Source organism: Phodopus roborovskii, unplaced genomic scaffold, assembly GCF_943737965.1.
Source record: "Phodopus roborovskii unplaced genomic scaffold, PHOROB, whole genome shotgun sequence".
NCBI lineage: Eukaryota > Metazoa > Chordata > Mammalia > Rodentia > Cricetidae > Phodopus > Phodopus roborovskii.
In genome coordinates this window covers 17,198,268-17,218,469 of record NW_026126433.1, presented here as the reverse complement: position 1 = coordinate 17,218,469, position 20,202 = coordinate 17,198,268, and the positions used below count along the sequence as shown (strand labels likewise).

Below are 20,202 nucleotides of genomic sequence, written 5' to 3'. Positions count from 1 at the left end.
AAGATAATTCACAAGAAGATAAGTTAATCTACCTATATCCCATCTAAACCATACCCTTCCCAACTATACCCAATATTTATCTAAAAGCAATACCCAAATCTGCGCCTTATTATTCCTAAATGCAAACAGTAGGGGGCACCGTCATCTTAAGATTACTTCCAGCTGAAAAAGGATGATGATGACTCCTTGGGATCCTGCAGGGAAAAAAATTTAAGGCAGCAAAATATTTTGAGGGGACTATCTGCAACATTTGCAGCTAGTCTCTGAGTGGCATGAAATGCTTGACTGAAGTTCTATCTAAAATTCTGACCAGGATGTAATAAGAAGGTGCAGCATCTCAGCTAGCTAGTCTGTAGCTGTCTCAAGCTTTACAGTCCCAAATTGGTTTTAGGGTGATGTTTGTATGCACCAGATTGAATCAAGTGGAAATGATAAAGTGGGGCCCCATCTTCTTTCTGGAGCGTTAAAACATTGCTGTTAGGAATTGTTATTGTTTCTTATGGAAAACTTAAACATCAATATCAACATAAAAAATTCAACTTTTATAGGTATGCATATTGGGAAAGGCAATATACAACTCATGGGAAATACTTTGGTGGATGACTTGTCATTTCTCCTCATTAAGAGGCTTCTCTTTTTCAACTCGGATCTTGATCAACTTAGATGGTATCCACAACCTTTCTTCTTCCACAGATATAAAGGCAAAACCCCTACCCCAACATAGCACATATCCTGATTTCCATACTGAGGTCAATACATCCTTGAAGTACACGGGCTGTTTTAGTTCAGAAGTTTTTTTCTATTGTTCAGTGTCTTTCTGTGGCTGTTTTTCCTTTCTCATTGGCATTAAGAAAGTTTAATATTAATAAAGCAGTATGTAATCTGTGTTTAGGTATCTGGGTTCCCCCTGTCTGTTTATAGAGCATTTCCTTTAAAGTATGATTAGATCTCTCAACTACTACTTGTCCTGTAGGATTGTGTGGTAAACCAGTTATGTGCTTTATGCTATAATATTAAAAAAAACTATTTCAATTTGCTGGAGACATATGCCAGAGCATTGTCCGTTTTTATTTGTGCAGGTATGCCCATAATGGCGATTACCTCTAATAGGTGTCAGATAACAGAATCAGCATTTTCAGAGCTCAGGGCATTGAAACCCTGAAAATCTGTGTATAGAATGGTGCACATATTTTAATTTTCCAAATTCTGCAAAATAAATCCATTTGCCCTATTTCATTCCCATTTACCTTTAAGATTACTGCCTGGTCATAGAGGAGTTAGTTATAGAATGAACAAGTAGGACATTTCCTTACTATTTTCTTAGCTTGTTGCCAAGTGATAGAAACAATTCCTTTTTAAACCTTTGCTGTTCTCATGGTGTTTTTATGAAACGCCAAGTCCTCTAGCATACTTCCTATTAATAATCAATCAATTTCATCATTGTCTGTGCTAGAGGACCTGGAAAAAACCCATATGGAATCTGATGTTTGTTGTATTTATATAAGATGAGTCCTATTCATGAGAGTTTCTTGTAGTTGTATAAACAATGAAGTTAATTCTGTATCATCTGGAATAAATTATAGTCTCAATGTGTAAGATAACTCTCTCTGCATATTGAGAGTCAGTAACTATATTGAGAGGTTCCGTAAAATCCATAAGTACCATGAGAATGGCGTACAATTCTGCCTTTTGTACAGAGTTATAAGGGCTTTGAACTACTTTACTTAAATTTCCTGATTTATATACTGCCTTACCTAGTTTGTTTGCATCAGTATAGAATGTAGGAACTCCAGAGATTGCTCTTTTTCTTATGAAGCATTGAAGGATCCAAATCATTTTCTTTATGAGTTTTATTCTTTCACTTTTAGGATATTTGTTGCTAATTGTTCCCAAAAAGTTACTTTCTATTGGGAGGAAATTTCCTCATTTGTTAAGGTACTATAATTTCTACTGGGTATCTTCCTGTCAGTTGAAAAAGTCTTAATTTGCCTTTAAAATCAAGTAAGAGTCTACGTATGTTTTTATTTTTTTATTCTGTTTATGTAGTGGAAATATTCATTCTAATATGATATCTTACATCTGTATCAAAATCCCTGAAGGATATTCTCTAGATGGTAATATAATCAGAATACAGTCTAGTTTGGGATCCCCATGGTCTACAAGTGTTTCTACTATCCTCTTTTCTACTTATTCTAATTCCTTTTCAGCTTAAGCTGATAGCATTCATGAACTAGTTAAGTCCTTGTCCCCTTTTAGGGCCATTTTCAACTTTTTCAAATCATGCCCTTCTACTCCAATAATGCAGTTGAGAGTAGTAGGAAAGTTGAGAAATCTCTCCTACTAATTTTTTAAGATCATTAAGAGTCTGGTAACCATCTCCCCTGATTTGTACTTTTTGTGATATATTTTATATTCTAATTAATAGACAAAAATCTCCTCTTTGTATTTTTTGAGGGCCAATTTGTAATCCTCAATGAGATAAAACTTCCTCAAACATTTTTTTCTAATATTTCTACTTTAGAACCAGCCAACCATATATCATCCATGTAATGGTAAATTGATTGTGGAAACTGTTTATGAATTATTTCCAAAGATGTTTCTACAAAATATTGGCACAGTGTGGGACTATTTAGCGTTCCCTGTGGCAAAATATTCACTGATATCTCTTGACCAGCTGAGAAATATTGTTATTAGGTACTGTGAAGGAAAATTTTTCTTTATCTTTTTCTTGTAAAGGTATAATGAAGAAGCAAACTTAAATCAATAACTATAATAGGCCATTTTTTAGGGATCAGAGAAGGCAAGGGCATTCCAGGAAGTAGAGAGCCCATGGGCTGGAAAACTTTATTAGCGGCTCTCAGATCTGTAAGCATTCTCCATTTCCTATATTTCTTTTTGATAACAAATACTGGAGAATTCCAAGGGCTGGTAGATTCTTTGATATGTCCAGTATTAACCTGTTCTAGAACCAGGTTTTCTAATGCCTCTAACTTCTCAGAGGTCATAGGCCATTGCCCTCCCAGACAGGTTCATCTGTTAGCCATTGTAAGGGTAAGGCTTTTGGTTCCTCTGTTAGTTTGGCACTTGTAGTCTGTTTTTGTACAGCCTGGATAATTGATGTCTGTCATGTATAGTAATTTACAATATTTTTTCTACAACCACGAGTTCATTTATGGTTCATATCTAATATTGGAAGAATGTTAATCTCTGTATGCCCTTGCTGCAATACATCATGAACCCATAAATGTATTGCTATATCAGACACATATGGTCTGCCCTTCCTCTTGTCCTTCTGGTCTTATACATTCAACCCATCTCATGCTCTGTTTGACCTCAGATAGGGTTCCAATCCCTAAGAATTGAACATTCACCTCTTGTAGGGGCCATCTTGGAGGCCAAGATTTATTAGTTATAATGGTCACTTCAGCGCCAGTGTCGAGGATCCCCTCTACTAATCATTCATCTTTACTCTCAATTTAGGTCTTTGAATGTTTATAGACATTTGCCAAAATATAAATTTTTTGTTTTCTCCATTTATGTTTCATTCATCTTCCATAGTTAATCTGTCACCCAGAGCAGTATGTTTTTGTTGTTGTTGTTGTTTTGTTTTGTTTTGTTTTGTTTTTTGCAACAGGCACTGGATTTTCTAATTGTCATGGGATTGTTCTAAAAAATGACTGGGAATGTATGGACCACCTTTGACATGGGGGCCTTTGAGAGGTCCCATGGAGTTTCCAATTATAAAGGGTTTCCTTGCTTGTCTCTGGTCAATATACATTCATTGGTCTAGTGTCAGCCTTTGCCACATCTTCTACATAATCCAGAAGGCTGAGGTCTTCTGTTCGATTCATTCCTAGGAGTGTTATTTCTAGGAATGCTTTGCCTACAATTTCTTCTTAGATATCCTATGCATTTTCATGTCTTTTCAAACCTTTGGAGATCTCTTTTCCTAACCAAGCTTCTGTGTTGCCACAGTTCAGGCATCTTTTTCTTGATGTCTTCTCAAACCTTTAGGTATCACTTCTCTTACCCAAGCTTCAGTGTCATGGTCATTATACTCAATGTTGGCTGTATGCAGGATCCATTTTTCCAATGGTGCTGATCTGAGTTTTATGGGCCAAAGCACTTATTTGCATTGTGGATTCGCATTCTCATAAGCTAATGATTCTGAGTATTCACCCAGAATCTGGGTCTGCTAACTCTAGTGGCATTGCTCTAGACAATCTTTGTAGAAATACGCTAAAGCATTCTGTCAGTTGCTGCCTCACCTTGGCATAGGATTCTATTCTCTCCCTTGATTCATGAACCTTATCCCAAGCATTCAAAGTGATGTACTGCATAGAGATAAGATGTGTTCATCATATGCAGCTTGGGTTTCTGAATCGACATAAAGACCCATATCAAGAATTTTATCTTGGGGAGTTTTATAACCTTTCTTTAAGCCATGAAGTTCAAGAGATTTTGCTTTTTCTCTCCATAAAGCCCACAAAATTGAGACAGATGATATCAATTCATCACAATACCTAGGGATTACCTCATTATTCGTTGCCCATGATTCTACTAATTGCTTCACATATAGTGAGTGCATGCCATAAGAGACTACTGCTTACTTAATACCTTTTAAATCTTTCATTCTTATTGGTTCCCACTGATATGCAACAAAACCTTTTAGGTATTTTTGTTGTTGTTGTTGTTGCTGCTACTGGTGGTTTTTCAGGAAGAAGTACTAGGAAAGCCATCGGTGATGTTATAATGACTTTAGGCAGGTCTCCTCTGACCCTGAAATGTATAGGAAATTTTAAATCTCTTCCATGCCCTATTACCTATACCTCTTCTTCTGGTGTATCAGATTGAAGGTCTTGTAAGGCCTGCAATCTATTCACCATTGTTTCTCTGAGTGTTTGAACTTCTTGAATCATATAACTTTCCAGAGACTTCATTGAATCAGACAATTTCTTATTATCGCCAACTATGAATGATTTTATGCTTCTAATATTCTCATCCTTAGATATTACCTGAATGGCAAGTAAACTGTCTTCCAGAAACAATCTGTCTGATAGCTTGCCATTATCCTCAGACATGGAACAAAATATATCTGCCAGTTTTTCAATCTGATGTTCCAGTTTTTTAATCTTATTATTCATTCATCAGACAAGGAAAGAGCTATTTCTGCTAGTGTGTTAATTCATTGCATTGTTTCTATTTTGGTGATTGAAGCAGTGGACATGAAACAATTCTGTTTTCTAGTTGGTCATTTTTATGATCCGTGTTTTGTATTCTGCCTGTCAGATCTCCATTGCCATCTTCAATATTCTGAATCTTTTTTTCTAAGCATTCTATGGTTTGCATTCTGTTTTTCAGATCTCCATTGTCATTTTTAATATTCTGAATCCTTGTTACTAAGTGTCCTATGGTTTGTATAAGTTCCTTATTCTTTGCTCTAATCTCAAACCCTTTCTTTTAAGAATATTATATTGATTATGAAACTAATTGCTATTATTAGGAAAATGTATATTTTGGCTAAGGCATGGTCCTCTTCTAAGATCCCCTCTATATATGAAACAAAAAGATTCCTAATGTCCTGCATCATAAGATTATCTACCATTGGTATGGAATAATTGATCTCATTTATTATATCAGCTTAAATTGCAAAGGACATTGTAATTACTTTAATATAACCCTACTGTCTTGGAAATATGATGCTTTTAGTTGCAGATCTCAGATTGTAGTAATTGCTCCTAGCCAGTAGGTGTGCAGGTGTATCAGCAAATAGTGTCTGGCAGCAGGAGATCCTTCGGATCCCAGTGCCTGTAGAATAGTTCTTAAAACTAAACAAAATTTTGTTAAATGGAGGAGTGAAAAAAGCCTTGTGTAAATTGCTGGGACCACTTGGCCAACAGGTCTCACCTCTGCTAGCAGAAAGACTGGAGACCAAAGAACAATCCAGGTTGGGTAGGACCAGGTCTTAGCACAACAGGGAGAGATGGGCAGCAGTAGTAGTGAGTGCAGTCTCAGGGCCACTTAGGAGATAAAGGAATTGCAGGGCAGACACAAACATCCCACCAGCTACAGTGTGTCCTGCTGGTTTAGTCAAGGGACCTTGCCCATGTTCAGGTTGGGGTCGATGGTAGCAGCTATGGTGGCAGTGGTGGGTGGCAGGCAGCGGGTGGGCACATGTGAGCACTTTCTGAAGCAAAGAAACCACAGATCAGATAGCAGACCAGGGGGCAGGGGAGTAGAGAAACTGCAAGTGATTGCCAAATAGCTGAGGTGGAGGGATGAAGTGGAACAGTGCAGATGTCGCTGCCTGGGTGAAACCTAATTCCCTAGATCCCATGAAAATCTATATCCCACTTCTGACATCATATGTCAGGAGATAAATAAGAATCTGGGAAATAATAGGTTGATGGATGTTTATTCAGGGAGAAATCACTTACACCAGAAACAAATGACCATCTGCAGGTTCCTGTCCAAAGGATTTCTCTGGATGCTCTTTTTCTCTGACCATGAAGCAAGAGAGAGGCCTGGAGTCCAGGACCCCAGACGTAGTCCCCCTTGGTCATGCCCACATCTGTCTCCATGCCCCCATTGTCGAAGTCAATGCAACAGTTGCAGGTGGAGTGGATATCTCACTACACTATAACTCCATAGAGAACCTGTCTCCATCCTCCTTATATTCCTATTTCCACATCCCCAGTGCTTGGATTGAAGACATCTGGAATCAAAGGCATAAGATGCCAAGTGCTGGGATCAAAGGAGTGTGCCACCAATGCTTGACCACTATTGCTAGATAGTGTCTACTTCCACTCTCTGATCTTCAAGAAAGCTTTATTTCTTAGAGAATAAAACAAATATGATCACAGTAGAACACGGTATATTCATGACATACTCTTGTTCCTTTGTGCTTCCTACATGCTACATGTAGTGGCATCTTGTTCCGCCAATAGACATGAGGTAATGGGCCTTAGGGTGTGCCTTTGGTGTACAGAGGTGATCCTTTATAAGGAAGAGAAGGGGCCTGGCATGGACTCTCTCTTGGGTTGAGGTGTGAACATCCTTCAGTCTTCTGGCCCTTCCCACCATCCACAACTCACCTTGAGAACATCATTTCTAATGGTTTCTATACTGTGGCCTTAGCTGCTTTTCTCAGGAGAAATAAATGTTCCACAACACTCTACTTACATGAAATCAGCTTGTATAATTAGAGTTTGATCTCCTCTAATAGATGTGTGATCCATGTGGATGAGGAGTTCTGCTTGCCTGTCATTGTCTCATCAACATAGTACTGAGAGCCTGGTGAAAATCTAGTGCTAACCCATTTGTCAAACAGAAGAAGAGATAAATGGGGGTGTTTTGTAATTTAAAAAAAGAAACAATACTATGAGGCAGAGTTCATATGAAGGCTTTTTTTTTAATTAGAGAAAAGGGATTATAAAAGGTGGGATGGGGGATCAGAGTGTCCTCTGGGGATAGGAGCAGCAAAAGAGGCACACAGAGAGAGAATGTGCACCGGTGGTGCTCTTAGTAGCTCCAGCTGATGGCAGAATTGTTAGAGCCCCAAGAGTAGGCCAGTACAGATGCCTAAATACCAACAGGGTAGTTTTGTGAAAATCCTATCACTTTCTGAAATTGAATTCCTTTGTTTGTAAATGGGAGAAAACTAGCAACCTCACTGCATTATCATGTGACTTCTAGCAAGTAAAGGCAAGCATTAAGCTGATGCTGATACCCAACAAAGGATAGCTGCTATACAATGGGGTGAAAGGGTTCTATTGCATAACAGGGGTGACATAGCCATATTAAAATTTGTTTTTGCTTCTCTTTACAATACAACTTCTTCCTTGATTTTCTGCTTCACCACACCTCAAGGGTGGCCTAGGTCTGTGTGCCTCTTCAGTGAAATTCATGTACAATGCGATACTAAGCACTACTACACAGAGTCTCCCCTTTTTGGTTAGGATTCTATGTAAATAGGCACTTCTGTTCTACTTCTACACCCAAGTAACCCCTTTTTTCTTTTTGGCAGTGATTCAAGGGTATTTTTTGAACAAGGTGCTGTGAGAATTGGTGGCTCTTATAAAAAAATGGTTTATCGAGAATATACAGATGACTCCTTCACAAACCAGAAACAGAGAGGCCCTGATGAGGAACATCTTGGAATCCTGGGTAAGGCCAAGCAGAGCACACCAGGCTGGAAATTTTCTTCTTGATTGTCCCAACTTCAGAGAGAAAAAGTGTCAGGACCTGCAGCATGATTTTTAGATAAAAGCCAGGCACACAGAAGATTAGTTACCACTTGACAAAAGTAAATTATCAGCCATAAATCTTCACTACATTGTGAAGAGGTAAGGGAAACTGTGTGACAATTTAAATAACAGACTTAGCCAAAGTGCTCTTTCTCAGAAACCAAATGTGGGCTTACTGATGACCTAGGCTGTATCTGTCCTAGAGGCTGCTAACCAATGAGCACCAAGTTATAACTGGTAAACACAGTCAAGAGATAATCTACAAGACTATTGAAAATGACTTAATTTTCAGTGCCTGTTTTTTTTCTATAAAGTCAAGATAATAAAGGTTACTACTACAAGAAATCTCAGTAAGCTTTAGAAGAGATATTAGACGTAAACACTTAGAAGTAGGGATAAGAGTCAGATTCACTCATTAAATGTCATTATGAATGTTATAGTAAACATTTGTATACTACATAGCTATATCTTTATAATCGATAACCATATTAATATTAGAGCTGTACATTCACATCCAAAACACTTAAACTTATCATGGCTGGAGGACAAACGCCACACAGACCAGAAGACTAGATTGAAGAATGTATAGATATTCCAGATTTTTTTATAGGAGTATAGACACTATGAATTAGTTTTCATGAGTACAAATTTTACTGACTTGACGATAGATAATAAACAAATTAATCTTTCTCAAGTTGGATTAAAAGAATTTTGCATTTTTCTAAATTTGCCTCATTGTAGCAATAATGGTTTTTTTTTTTTTTTAAATACCAAGTTTTCCAACTTGCTACACATCTGCACCTTGACCCTCGGATGCTTTTCAGAGGACACAGCTAATACCAGTAACTGGTTTGCATTTCCTATATGTCACACAACAAATAAAGATAACAAATACTCTCTTTGTCCCTAGGTCCTGTCATTTGGGCAGAAGTAGGAGACATCATTAAAGTCACCTTTCATAACAAAGGACCATTTCCTCTCAGCATTCAACCAACAGGGGTGAGATTCACTGTGGAAAATGAGGGGACATACTATGCCTCAACTACCCACTCCCTGAAGGGAGGTATGTAATTCAGTCCTGAGTAAGCTGAAAGTCAAATAATGATCACGTTCCTTTCAGAAATCATGCAAATGAATCCCTTTTCTATGTCTTCCAATTAGTTTATAGAACCTTGTTCTTCCTTAATTGAATAACTACTGCCAATCCTAATAAGAATTTTTATTTAAATTTGAAACAAGCTTGTTTTATATGTCAAGCCCAGTCTCCACATCCTCCTATCCCCCCTGTGCTCCCCCACCAACCTCCATCCCAGGCCCTTTCTGCTCCCCAGGGAAGATGAGGCCTTCCATGCAGAGTCTTCAAAGTCTGTCATACCATTTGAAGCAGAGCCTAGGCCATTCCCCCATATGTCTAGGCTGAGGGAGTATCCCTCTGTGTGGAATGGACTCCCAAAGTCCATCCGTTTACTAGGGATAAATATTGATCCATTACCAGAGGCCCCATAGACTGCCTAGTCCTCATAATATCCACATTCAGGGATATGGGCCGGCGCTATGCTGGTTTCCCAGATACCAGACTTCCCCTTGTTCAGGTCAGCTGTTTCTGTGGGTTTCTCCAGCCTGATCTTGACCCCTTTGTTCATCACTGCTCCCTCTCTGCAATGGATTCCAGGAGTTCAGCTCAGTGTTTAGCTGTGGATATCTGCTTCTGCATCCATCAGCTACTAGACAAGGCTCTAGGATGGTATATAAAGTAGTCATCAATCTCATTATCAGGAAAGGGAATTCAAGGTAGCCTCTCCATTATTGCTTAGATTGTTAGTTGTTGCTCTCTTCCTCCTAATAAGAATTTAGTTGGGCTGTATTTATTATACATTTCTGAAATACTATTAGGTAGATTTTTAAATTTTTATTTTATTATGAATCCCAGTGTACTTTCCCTCCTATTCTCCCCTGTCCCCCCCCCACTGAACCCCCATCCCACCTTCCATCCACTCCTCAGGGAGAGGAGGCCTTCCATTGGGGATCATCAAAGTCTGTCATATCATTTGAGAAGCAAAGAAACAAGGAGAACTTTAAGAGAGACATACATGGTCCCCCCCCCCCGAGAGAAGGGGAAAGGGACAAAAGCTTCTGAACAATTGGGAGTATGGGAAGGGGGAAAGGGAAGTAGGAAAAAGAGAAGGGGAAAAGAGGAGGAGGGAGGAGAACATGAGGGATCAGAAAGATTGAGTCAGGAGAAGAATAGAGGAGAGCAAGAAAAGTGATACCTTAATAAAGGGAGCCATTATAGTTTTAAGAGAAATCAGGCACTAAGGAAATTTCTAGAGAAACATAAGGATGACCCCAGCTAAGGTGGATCTTTTTTTAAGTTCTTGCAATGTTTAGAAGCTCATTTTTGAATATTTGAAAAATACAGAAAGCTATAACCAAAAATATTAGCATTCCATAATTCTATAGCAATCTTACACCCTCACACATATATGTAATTCTGCTATATTATATATATATATATATAATCTTTATCTTTATCATATTTAAATATGTTTGAGTTCATAGTATACAAATATACATGGCAAGCTCTCTTAACATTATAAGCTAATATAATTTTAGTGTTATAAAACATTCAATAATGTGGATATATTCTAACATTTTTTATTGAGGCTTACCAAAGAAAACTCATGATTTTGCCACCAATTGTAATGTGACTATAGGCATCTTATTGGGATTTTCTGGCTTCAGTTTCAAGTGAAATTTTAGATAATTTGCAAAGGATCACAAGCTAAGTTCCTTTGCTAAGTTCCTTTCAATTCTACGATTACTTTCTGTTCAGTTTGTTCAACATAAAATGTACTGATTACCTGCTACTGTCAGGCAGTGTTCTAGCTGACAGGATACAAGAGGTGATATTTGCTTTCATCATTAGTTCTTCTTGAAGGAAAATGCACATACCCCCTCTTGGAGCACAAAAAGGGGTATCAATCCTAGAGAAAAAATTGGTCAGGGTTAGGGGCTTCCTGGGTTTAGTTTATAATACCAGTCTGGGAAACCTGACAGGGAAGCACAAAGGGGATTATATTCTAATTGGGACAAAAGAACATAGAAGTGTATTACTAAACTTAGCCTATTGGGTGGCTCAATAGTCACATTAGAAAACATAAATGTAACCTTTCTGTTGTGACCTTTCTTGTAGGTATGCCTCATCCTCAAGCAGCTTCTCATGTGGCACCCAAAGAAACCTTTATATATGAATGGACTGTCCCTAAAGAAATGGGACCCACTTATGCAGATCCTGTGTGCTTATCTAGGATGTATTATTCTGGTGTAGACCCCACCAAAGATATATTCACTGGGCTTATTGGACCAATGAAAATATGCAAGAAAGGCAGCTTACTTGCAAATGGGAAACAGGTAGGCCCAGGCAGGGGAGAACAAAAGTTATAATCACATTCATTATAAATGGAACACATAGTGATAAAAATAGCAATAAGAAAATAGCCTTTTGACTCACCATTATAATCCCATAATTTTTCAAATTTGCAAAATGTTTTATGTTGTGACCCTACACACCTGTAGTCCCAGTCTTTGGGAAATGAAGGCAGAAAAATAAAGAGCTCAAGACTATCCTCATATTCTTAGAATGTGAGGTAATTCTGGGCTACATGAGACCCTACTTCAAACAAACAAAGGCAGTGTCTTCTAAGATGGGTGTGGAGATACATGCCTGCAGTCCCAGTGCTTGGGGGAGAAAAAAGAACTACATTTAGTCAAGCATCATGACACATGCCTTTAATCCCAATACTTGGAAGGCAAAGATAAATGGATCTCTGAGTTCCAGGCCAGCCTGGTTTACAGAATGACTTCCAGGACAGTCAAGGATACACAGAAATCCTGTCTCAATAAAACAAACAAACAAGCATAACAGCTAAGGCTAGTCTGGGCTACTGTGATTATTAACTTTACCATGGAGGTGGGAATAAGTATCTGTCCATCCCAGATAGGCCATTGATGGACTCCCTGAGGGCTCATTTGCATTGATTTTACTGACTGATTGTCTTCTGAATGATTAGACCATGCTGAAAACCAGATAGTATTTCTGCTTCCTTGTTTGTTTTTTATTTTAATCTTCCTGAAGACTGTATGGATCCTTCTTCCAGCTCATTGCCAGGACATTTCCTCACTGAAGTTGATCTGTGTGGATCATAGGGGTCTTATTAGTTTCAGGAGTGTGGAAGGCTTCTTTTCTGATTCCAGCACACAGACATTCCCATATTAGATTTTTATCACTGCAACAAAATGTCTAAGACAAATAACTTAAGTGTGTGTGTGGGTTCTATTTTGGCTCTTGGTTTTAGAGGGTTTAATCACAGTCAGCTAGTTCCATTCCATTTTGTGATGTAGACATACACACATGCATATGGTCAAAGAAACCTGTTCATCCTCATGATAGCCAATAAGATATGCATGGAAGGTAGGGGGCAGGAGAATAAAAGGGGTGGAAGACAGGGGGGAGAGATATTCTACGATACCCAATGGCATAATCCAAGTGACCTTATCCCTTCTACTGAGCCTGACCTAAAGTCTCAATTACCACTGCCCAATCATGTCATCCGCTGGAAATTAATTCATTATCACATGGCTTTGGGGACATTTCAAATCTAAATCTATTTTAATAAACTGTTTTAGTGGTTTCAATTTGTATGGGCAATTGTGGGCTTGAAGGAAGAAGGAAATGTGAAATTTCAGATGCCAGAGACTCAGGTTACATACTAAACAGTAAGTCCTCAAAAGACACCAATGAAAACTTGGGTGGCCAAACGGAATACATAAAATTCTGTTACCTTTCATAAAAAATGGTTGTGCACAGAGTATTATGTATATAGAAATATTTTTGCTTTACTCATTCTGTCTTCACTTCATTGTTATTTTAATTTGCAGAAAGATGTAGACAAGGAGTTCTACTTGTTCCCCACAGTGTTTGATGAGAATGAGAGTTTACTCTTGGATGATAATATCAGGATGTTCACAACTACACCTGATCATGTGGATAAGAAAGATGAAGACTTCCAGGAGTCTAATAAGATGCACTGTGAGTACTGTATCTACTCCACCCACCCAGGCTATTTTAGTGGTACATACATAGTACTACCAATTAAATACAAAGTGAGCAGCATTTTCCATTACATTTCAATAAACAATGTAGTAGCACTCTGAAGACAATACCTTTGGTTATAAAAATGGCTCAGAATAACCAGATGTAACAGACATATTAATGTGATTAATGTGTCTTTTAAAAAAATAAATACCATTGGTTTATTGAGAAGGGAGATAGAAAGGGATTGAAGTAATGAGGTAGGGAGGAAAGGAGAAAGAGAGGAAGGGAGGGATAAATACGTAAATGCCATGGTGCCTCTGGGGGTCAAGTGGCAACATGCACAGGTCAGTTTTCTTTTCCCCAGGAAGTGCCTTTATCAGCTGAACCATCTTGCTGGCCCCTGAATTCAATTTTGTCGTTCCTAGATTAGGAGCCTCAGCTTTGCCCAAGAGCTTGTTAGCACAGCAAATTCTTGGACACACTTTTGAGTTAATGAATTATAAACACTGCAGTAAGTCCTGGGGATCTGTATTTAACCAATCCTTAATTGATTCCGATGGCATGTTCAATTTGAGAATAATGGATTAGATGCTGCTCTCATCTCATTTGTAGCCCAGTAATGGCAGACAGTCTTCTTTTCTTTTTTCTTTTCTTATTTTATTTATTTATTTATTTATTTATTTATTTATTTATTTATTTATTTTGGATCCTGTCCTGGAACTCACTTTGTAGATCAGGCTGGCTTCGAACTCATAGAGATCTGCCTGCCTCTACCTCCCAAATGCTGGGATTAAAGGAGTGCCCCACCAATGTCTGGCTCCTTTTGTTTTTTCAATGGTCTAAAAATATGAACTCTTTCATCATGATTCAAAAAATATGAACTCTGCCATCATAATTCTTATGCTAGATTTCTCATCAAAATCAATTGATAGTTTTAAAACTCCGAAGACCCCCAAAAACCTGCATCATTTTTATTTAAATGAAGATGAGTATCCAATTTTTTTATATTTTAACTAATTTATATGTGGTTAGTGTTTAGAGACAGTATTGTTCCAAAGACCCACACTATTCAGAGAGAACAGTAAACATTTACTGTGGTTGGTAGAAGTAAAAATTGTAAAGTTTCAGTAAAAATTAGTAATTTTGTTATTTGGGTTTTGGTTTTGATTTTGTTGAAAGCTAGAATGATTCTACCCACACTACCCACAATCCTTTCAATATTACTTTAAATTCTACATTTTGCATTTTGAACATGTCAGGAACGTTATCTTTTGGAAAAAGCAGTGACAGAAATTTTCCTACACAAGATTGTTCCTATTTTCCAAGATGAATCAAGGAATTTTTCATGTAAAACAACAAATACATTCCCAGTATACATGTAATACCCAGGGTGAGCTGTTATTATTCACAGATGTAGTTGCTCACAAATATGACCTTTGAAAGAAGGGAGATAACGAGCTGAAATCTCATTCCAGCTGAAAACACTGAAATTCCCAGTGAGGTAGGGACAAAGAACTTCATGCTTTGTGAACTCACAACTGCTTCCTGTAGCCAGGGGCTGTTCTGGAAACAGCAAACACATTTCTGACATAAGCAATGGGCAGGCTTGAATGTATCCTTACATTAGGAAGTCACATTAGGAATACATTTTCATTTAATAGGATATGTTCTCTTCAACCCTTTTTCTCCTCTCCCTCTCCAACATTTACAGCTATGAATGGATTCATGTATGGCAATCAGCCTGGCCTCAACATGTGTCTAGGAGATTCCATTGTGTGGTATTTGTTCAGTGCTGGAACTGAGGCTGATGTACATGGAATATACTTTACAGGAAACACATATCTGTCCAAAGGAGAAAGAAAAGATACAGCAAACCTCTTCCCTCATACAAGTTTGACTCTTCTCATGAAGCCTGATACAGAAGGTACATGTCTTTTATTGGCCATTTGTCTTAGGGTACCAGTGTTGTAATGGACCACCATGTCCAAAGCCACTTGGAAAGGAAAGGGTTTATTTGGCTTACACTTCCATATCACTGTTCATCATTTAAACGTTGGACAGGAACTCAAAAAAGACAGGAACTGATAAGAGGACAAGGAAGCATACTGCTTACTGGCTTGCTCCTCATGGCTTGCTCAGCCTGCTTTCTAATAGAACCTAATACCACCAGCCTAGGGATGACACCACCCAGATTGGGCTGTGACCTCTCCATCAGGCACTAACTAAGAAAATGTCCTACACCTTCATCCCAGGGATGCAGGGATGGTTCAACATATGAAAATCTATCAATGTGATCCACCATATAAACAAAATGAAAAATAAAAACCACATACATGATCACCTCACTAGATGCTGAAAAAGCTTTTGACAAAATTCAATATCCTTTCATAATAAAGGTCTTGGAGAAATCAGGGATAATAGAAACATACCTAAACATAATAAAAGCAATATACAGTAAAGCAACACTCAACATCAAACTGAATGGAGAGAAGCTTAAGGCGATTCCTCTAAAATCAGGAACAAGACAAAGCTGCCCACTCTCTCCATATCTATTCATTATTGTACTTGAAGTTCTAGTTAAAGCAACAAGATAACAAAATGAGATCAAGGGGATACAAATTGGGAAGGAAGAAGTCAAACTGTCACTATTTGCAGATGATATGATAATTTACATAAGGGATCCAAAAAATTCTACCAGGGAACTCCTACAGCTGATAAACACCTTCAGCAAAGTGGCAGGATACAAGCTAAACTCAAATAAATCAGTAGCCTTACTATACATAGATGATAAAGGGGCTGAGAAAGAAATCAGAGAAACATCACCCTTTACAATAGCCACAAACAAACTAAGTATCTTGGGGTAACATTTACCAAACAAGGGAAAGACCTATATAAAGACCGTGTGTCTTTAAAGAAAGAAATTACAGAAGATACCAGAAAATGGAAAGATCTCCCATGTTCTTGGATAGGTAGGATAAAGATAGTAAAAATGGCAATCTTGCCTAAAGCAATCTACAGATTCAATGCAATCCCCATCAAAATCCCAGCACAATTCTTCACTGACCTTGAAAAGATAATACTCAACTTTATGTGGAAAAACAAAAGACTCAGGATATCCAAAAAAAACCTTGTACAATAAAGGAAGTTCAGGAGGCATCACCTTCCCCCACTTCAAGCTCTACTATAGAGCTATAGTTCTGAAAACAGTATGTTATTGGAACAAAAATAGACAGGTAGAACAATGTAATCGAACCAAAATTCCTGATTTAACCCATACACCTACGAACAACTGATTTTTGACAAAATGGCTAAAAGTATACAATGGAAGGAAGAAAGCATCATCAACAAATGGTGCTGGAACAATTGGATGATGGTATGTAGAAGACTGTAGATAGGCCCATGTCTATCGCCATGCACAAAACTCAAGTACAAATGGATCAAAGACTTAAACATAAATCCAGCCACATTGAACCTCTTAGAAGAGAAAGTGGGAGGTACCCTTGAACAAATTGGTACAGGAGACTGTTTCCTGAACATAACTCCAGTAGCACAGACACTGAGATTGACAATTAATAAATGAGACCCCCTCAAACTGAGAAGCTTCTGTAAGACAAAGTACACAGTTGACAAGACCAAACAGCAGCCCATGGACTGGGAAAATATCTTCACCAACCCCACATCTGACAGAGGGCTAGCCTCCAAAATATACAAAGAACTCAAGAAACTAGTCACCAAAACAAAAATAACCCTATTAAAAAAGTGGGGTACAGAACTGATTAGAGAATTACCAATAGAGGAATCTAAAGTGGCTGAAAGACACTTAAGAAAGTGCTCAACAACCTTAACCATCAGCGATATGCTAATCAAAACAACTCTGAGATACCATCTTACTCCTGCCGGAGAGGATGTGGACAAAGGGGAAGGGAACACTCCTGCACTGTAGGTGGAACTGCAAACTTGTACAGCCATTTTGGAGATCAGTATGGCAGTTTCTCAGAAAAATGGGAATCAGTCTACCAAAGGACCCGGAAATTCAGCTCTTAGGCATATACACAAATGATCCACATCCATGCAATAAGGACATCTGCTCAACTACGTTCATAGCATCATTATTTGTGATAGCAAGAACCTGGAAGCAATATAGATGCCCCTCAAGTAAAGAATGGATAAAGAAAATGTGACACATCTACACAATGGAATACTACTCAGAAGAAAACAACAATGTAATCTTGAAACTCACAGGCAAGTGGATGGAACCTGAAGAAACCATCCATCCTGAGTGAGGTAACCCAGTCACAAAAAGAGGAAAATGGCATGTACTCACTCATATATGGATTTTAAGCATAGAACAAAGGATCACCAGTCTATAATACACACTACCAGAGAAACTAGTATACAAGGAGGAACGTAGGAGATTCATATAAGGTCCCTCACAGAAGGGGAAAGGAACAAGATCTCCTGAGCATATTGGGAGGGGGGTTGTCAATGAGTGGAGAGGGAGTTAGGATAAAGAGAAGGGGAGGAGAGGTGAGCATGTAGGACTACGAAGACTGAGTCAGGGGAGGAATAGATGAGAGTAAAAAAAATAAAAAGATTCCATAGGTTCCATAATAGAGGGAGCCATTATAGGTTTGAAGAGAAAACTGACTCTAGAGAAATGTCCAGAGATGTCCAGAGACACACAAGGATAACCCCAACTAACAATCTGAGCAACATTGGAAATGCCCTTCCCTGATAATGAGATTTATGACTAACTTATATGGCATCATAGAGTCCTCAGCTTGTAGCTGATGGAAACAGAAGCAGACACTCAAAGTAAACACTGAACAGAACTCCTGGAATCCAGTTGCAGAGAAGGAGGAGTGATAAGAAAAGGGGTCAAGACAAGGTTACAGAAACCCACAGAGACAGCTAAGCTGAACAAGGGGGAGCTCATAGACTGATAGCTGGGAATCCAGCATTGGAACAACTCAGACCCCCTAAACATAGGTCTCAGTTAGAAGGCCTGGGCAGTCTATGGAACCTCGGACAGTAGAACCAGGATGTATCCCTGGTGCACAAAAGGTCTTTGGGAGCACATTCCCCAGGGAGTGATACTCCCTTAGCCTAGAGGCAGGAGGAAGGGCCTAGTCCCTGCTGCAAATGACTTAACAGATTTTGTTGATCCCTCCTGGAAGGCATAACTCTCCCTGTGGAGTAGGGGTGGGGGTAATGGGATAGGAGGAGCTTCTGGGGGGGGCATGGGAGGGAGGGAGAGCGAAATAAGAAATAAGAAAAAATAGTAATAATATAAAAAGAAAATGCCCTATATTTGGATCTTATGAGACACTTTTCACAATTGAGGTTCTTTCAGAGGACTCTAACTTATGTCAAATTGACATAAAACTAGCCATGGTTGTAAATTTACATAGTTCTGGCTAAAAATTCTATTGAAAAACATATTAGGTAATAAACTCTTTCAATGGCTCCCAAATATACCTACTCTTAAGAGAGTGACTGAATCACTGTTGTTGAAGCACACATAAGGGGGACCTCCTTCCTATTTATGGATGGGATAGGAGGATATAAGTAAGAAGTGTGTGTGTGTTCCTTGTTTCAAACAACAGCAAAGTCTTTGAGATGGTTTATTCACGATCCTTTTAAAGATAACTATCATAAAGCAGGCAAGAGAAAAAACAATGTCTGCATGTTCTCTACATGTACACCTTCATTGTGTTTCTACAGTTTTGATGTGGAGTTAACTGCTGACTGCTTGCAACTAGGTATTCTAAATAAGAACAGTAGCTATGCACATTTAGACTCATCTGTGGACCCAGTTCTCAGTGGGTAAATTAAATTAAAACAAAGATGAAAGAATTTTAATCATATCATGAAAATATGCTAACTTGCTTCTGGCCTCACTTGATTCACTATGTGATACTCAAGATCAGGTAACTGAAAATCCATGAAGAAAGCTAAAGCAAGAGAAAGGGGTGATGGATAATAAGGATAGATATTCTCTCTTGAGACAGAATAAAGTAAGGGCATATGCACACATCTGTCAAGTTCTAGGCTGGGAGGAATAACAGATTGCCAGAGACCATAGATAAACCCCTCTGTGGTTCTTAGCACAATAAAGGGACTTCTGTCATTGGAGAAGAGTAAAGAGTGGGTGGAGGGAAGATTTGAGGCAATAACTGATGCTCAGTAAGTTTGGGAGATAAAAGCACTGATCAAAAATACTGACTGATAAGTTTTCTATTCTGCCACTCCAGGGACTTTTGATGTAGAGTGTCTTACAACAGATCACTACACAGGTGGTATGAAGCAAAAATATACTGTGAACCAGTGCAAGCAGCATTCTGAGGACCCCACTTTCTACCTGGGAGAAAGGACCTACTATGTTGCAGCAGTGGAGGTGGAATGGGACTATTCACCAAGCAGGGCCTGGGAAAAGGAGCTGCATCATTTGCAAGAACAAAAGTAACGTTCCTGTCTCAGATTCCCAAAGTGCTCAGCTGTAATGTTAGGTCTCCTTCCATTAAAGAGTTACATTAACCCTTAGAAAAAGCAACAGCTGTATTAAGCAATAGAAATGACCACTTTCTGGGAATCTGTGCTTATTCATTTCTACTGCATTTGCCATCCTCACAGGATAACTTCCCTTGACCTATTCTGATTCTGTGGTGTCATTGCTTTTCTAATGGACTGGCACTTACCTTCAAACCAAATTGAGGACAGCCACAGTATTGCTCATTTTCCCCTCCTGATTTTATTTCTAGTGTAATAATCAGTCATTCCATATTCCTAATTCTGCTGCACACTTCTTAAATGCTTAGCAGTTCTTTCTTCTAAGAACTTAAAGGAAAATAGATTTAAAGC

The 20,202-nt window shown here is 38.5% G+C and overlaps 1 protein-coding gene across 2 annotated transcripts in view; it reads left to right on the top strand.

The window, feature by feature from the left end:
- Cp (ceruloplasmin) overlaps window positions 1–20,202 on the top strand; it is a 57,900-nt gene that overhangs the window by 15,695 nt on the left and 22,003 nt on the right. For both annotated transcript variants that reach the window (XM_051185927.1, XM_051185928.1), the window contains exons 7-12: window positions 8,027–8,166; window positions 9,157–9,309; window positions 11,440–11,657; window positions 13,185–13,335; window positions 15,053–15,265; window positions 19,596–19,803. In XM_051185927.1, the coding sequence (XP_051041884.1) occupies window positions 8,027–8,166; window positions 9,157–9,309; window positions 11,440–11,657; window positions 13,185–13,335; window positions 15,053–15,265; window positions 19,596–19,803 (1,083 nt within the window). The remainder of the gene's footprint in view (window positions 1–8,026; window positions 8,167–9,156; window positions 9,310–11,439; window positions 11,658–13,184; window positions 13,336–15,052; window positions 15,266–19,595; window positions 19,804–20,202) is intronic.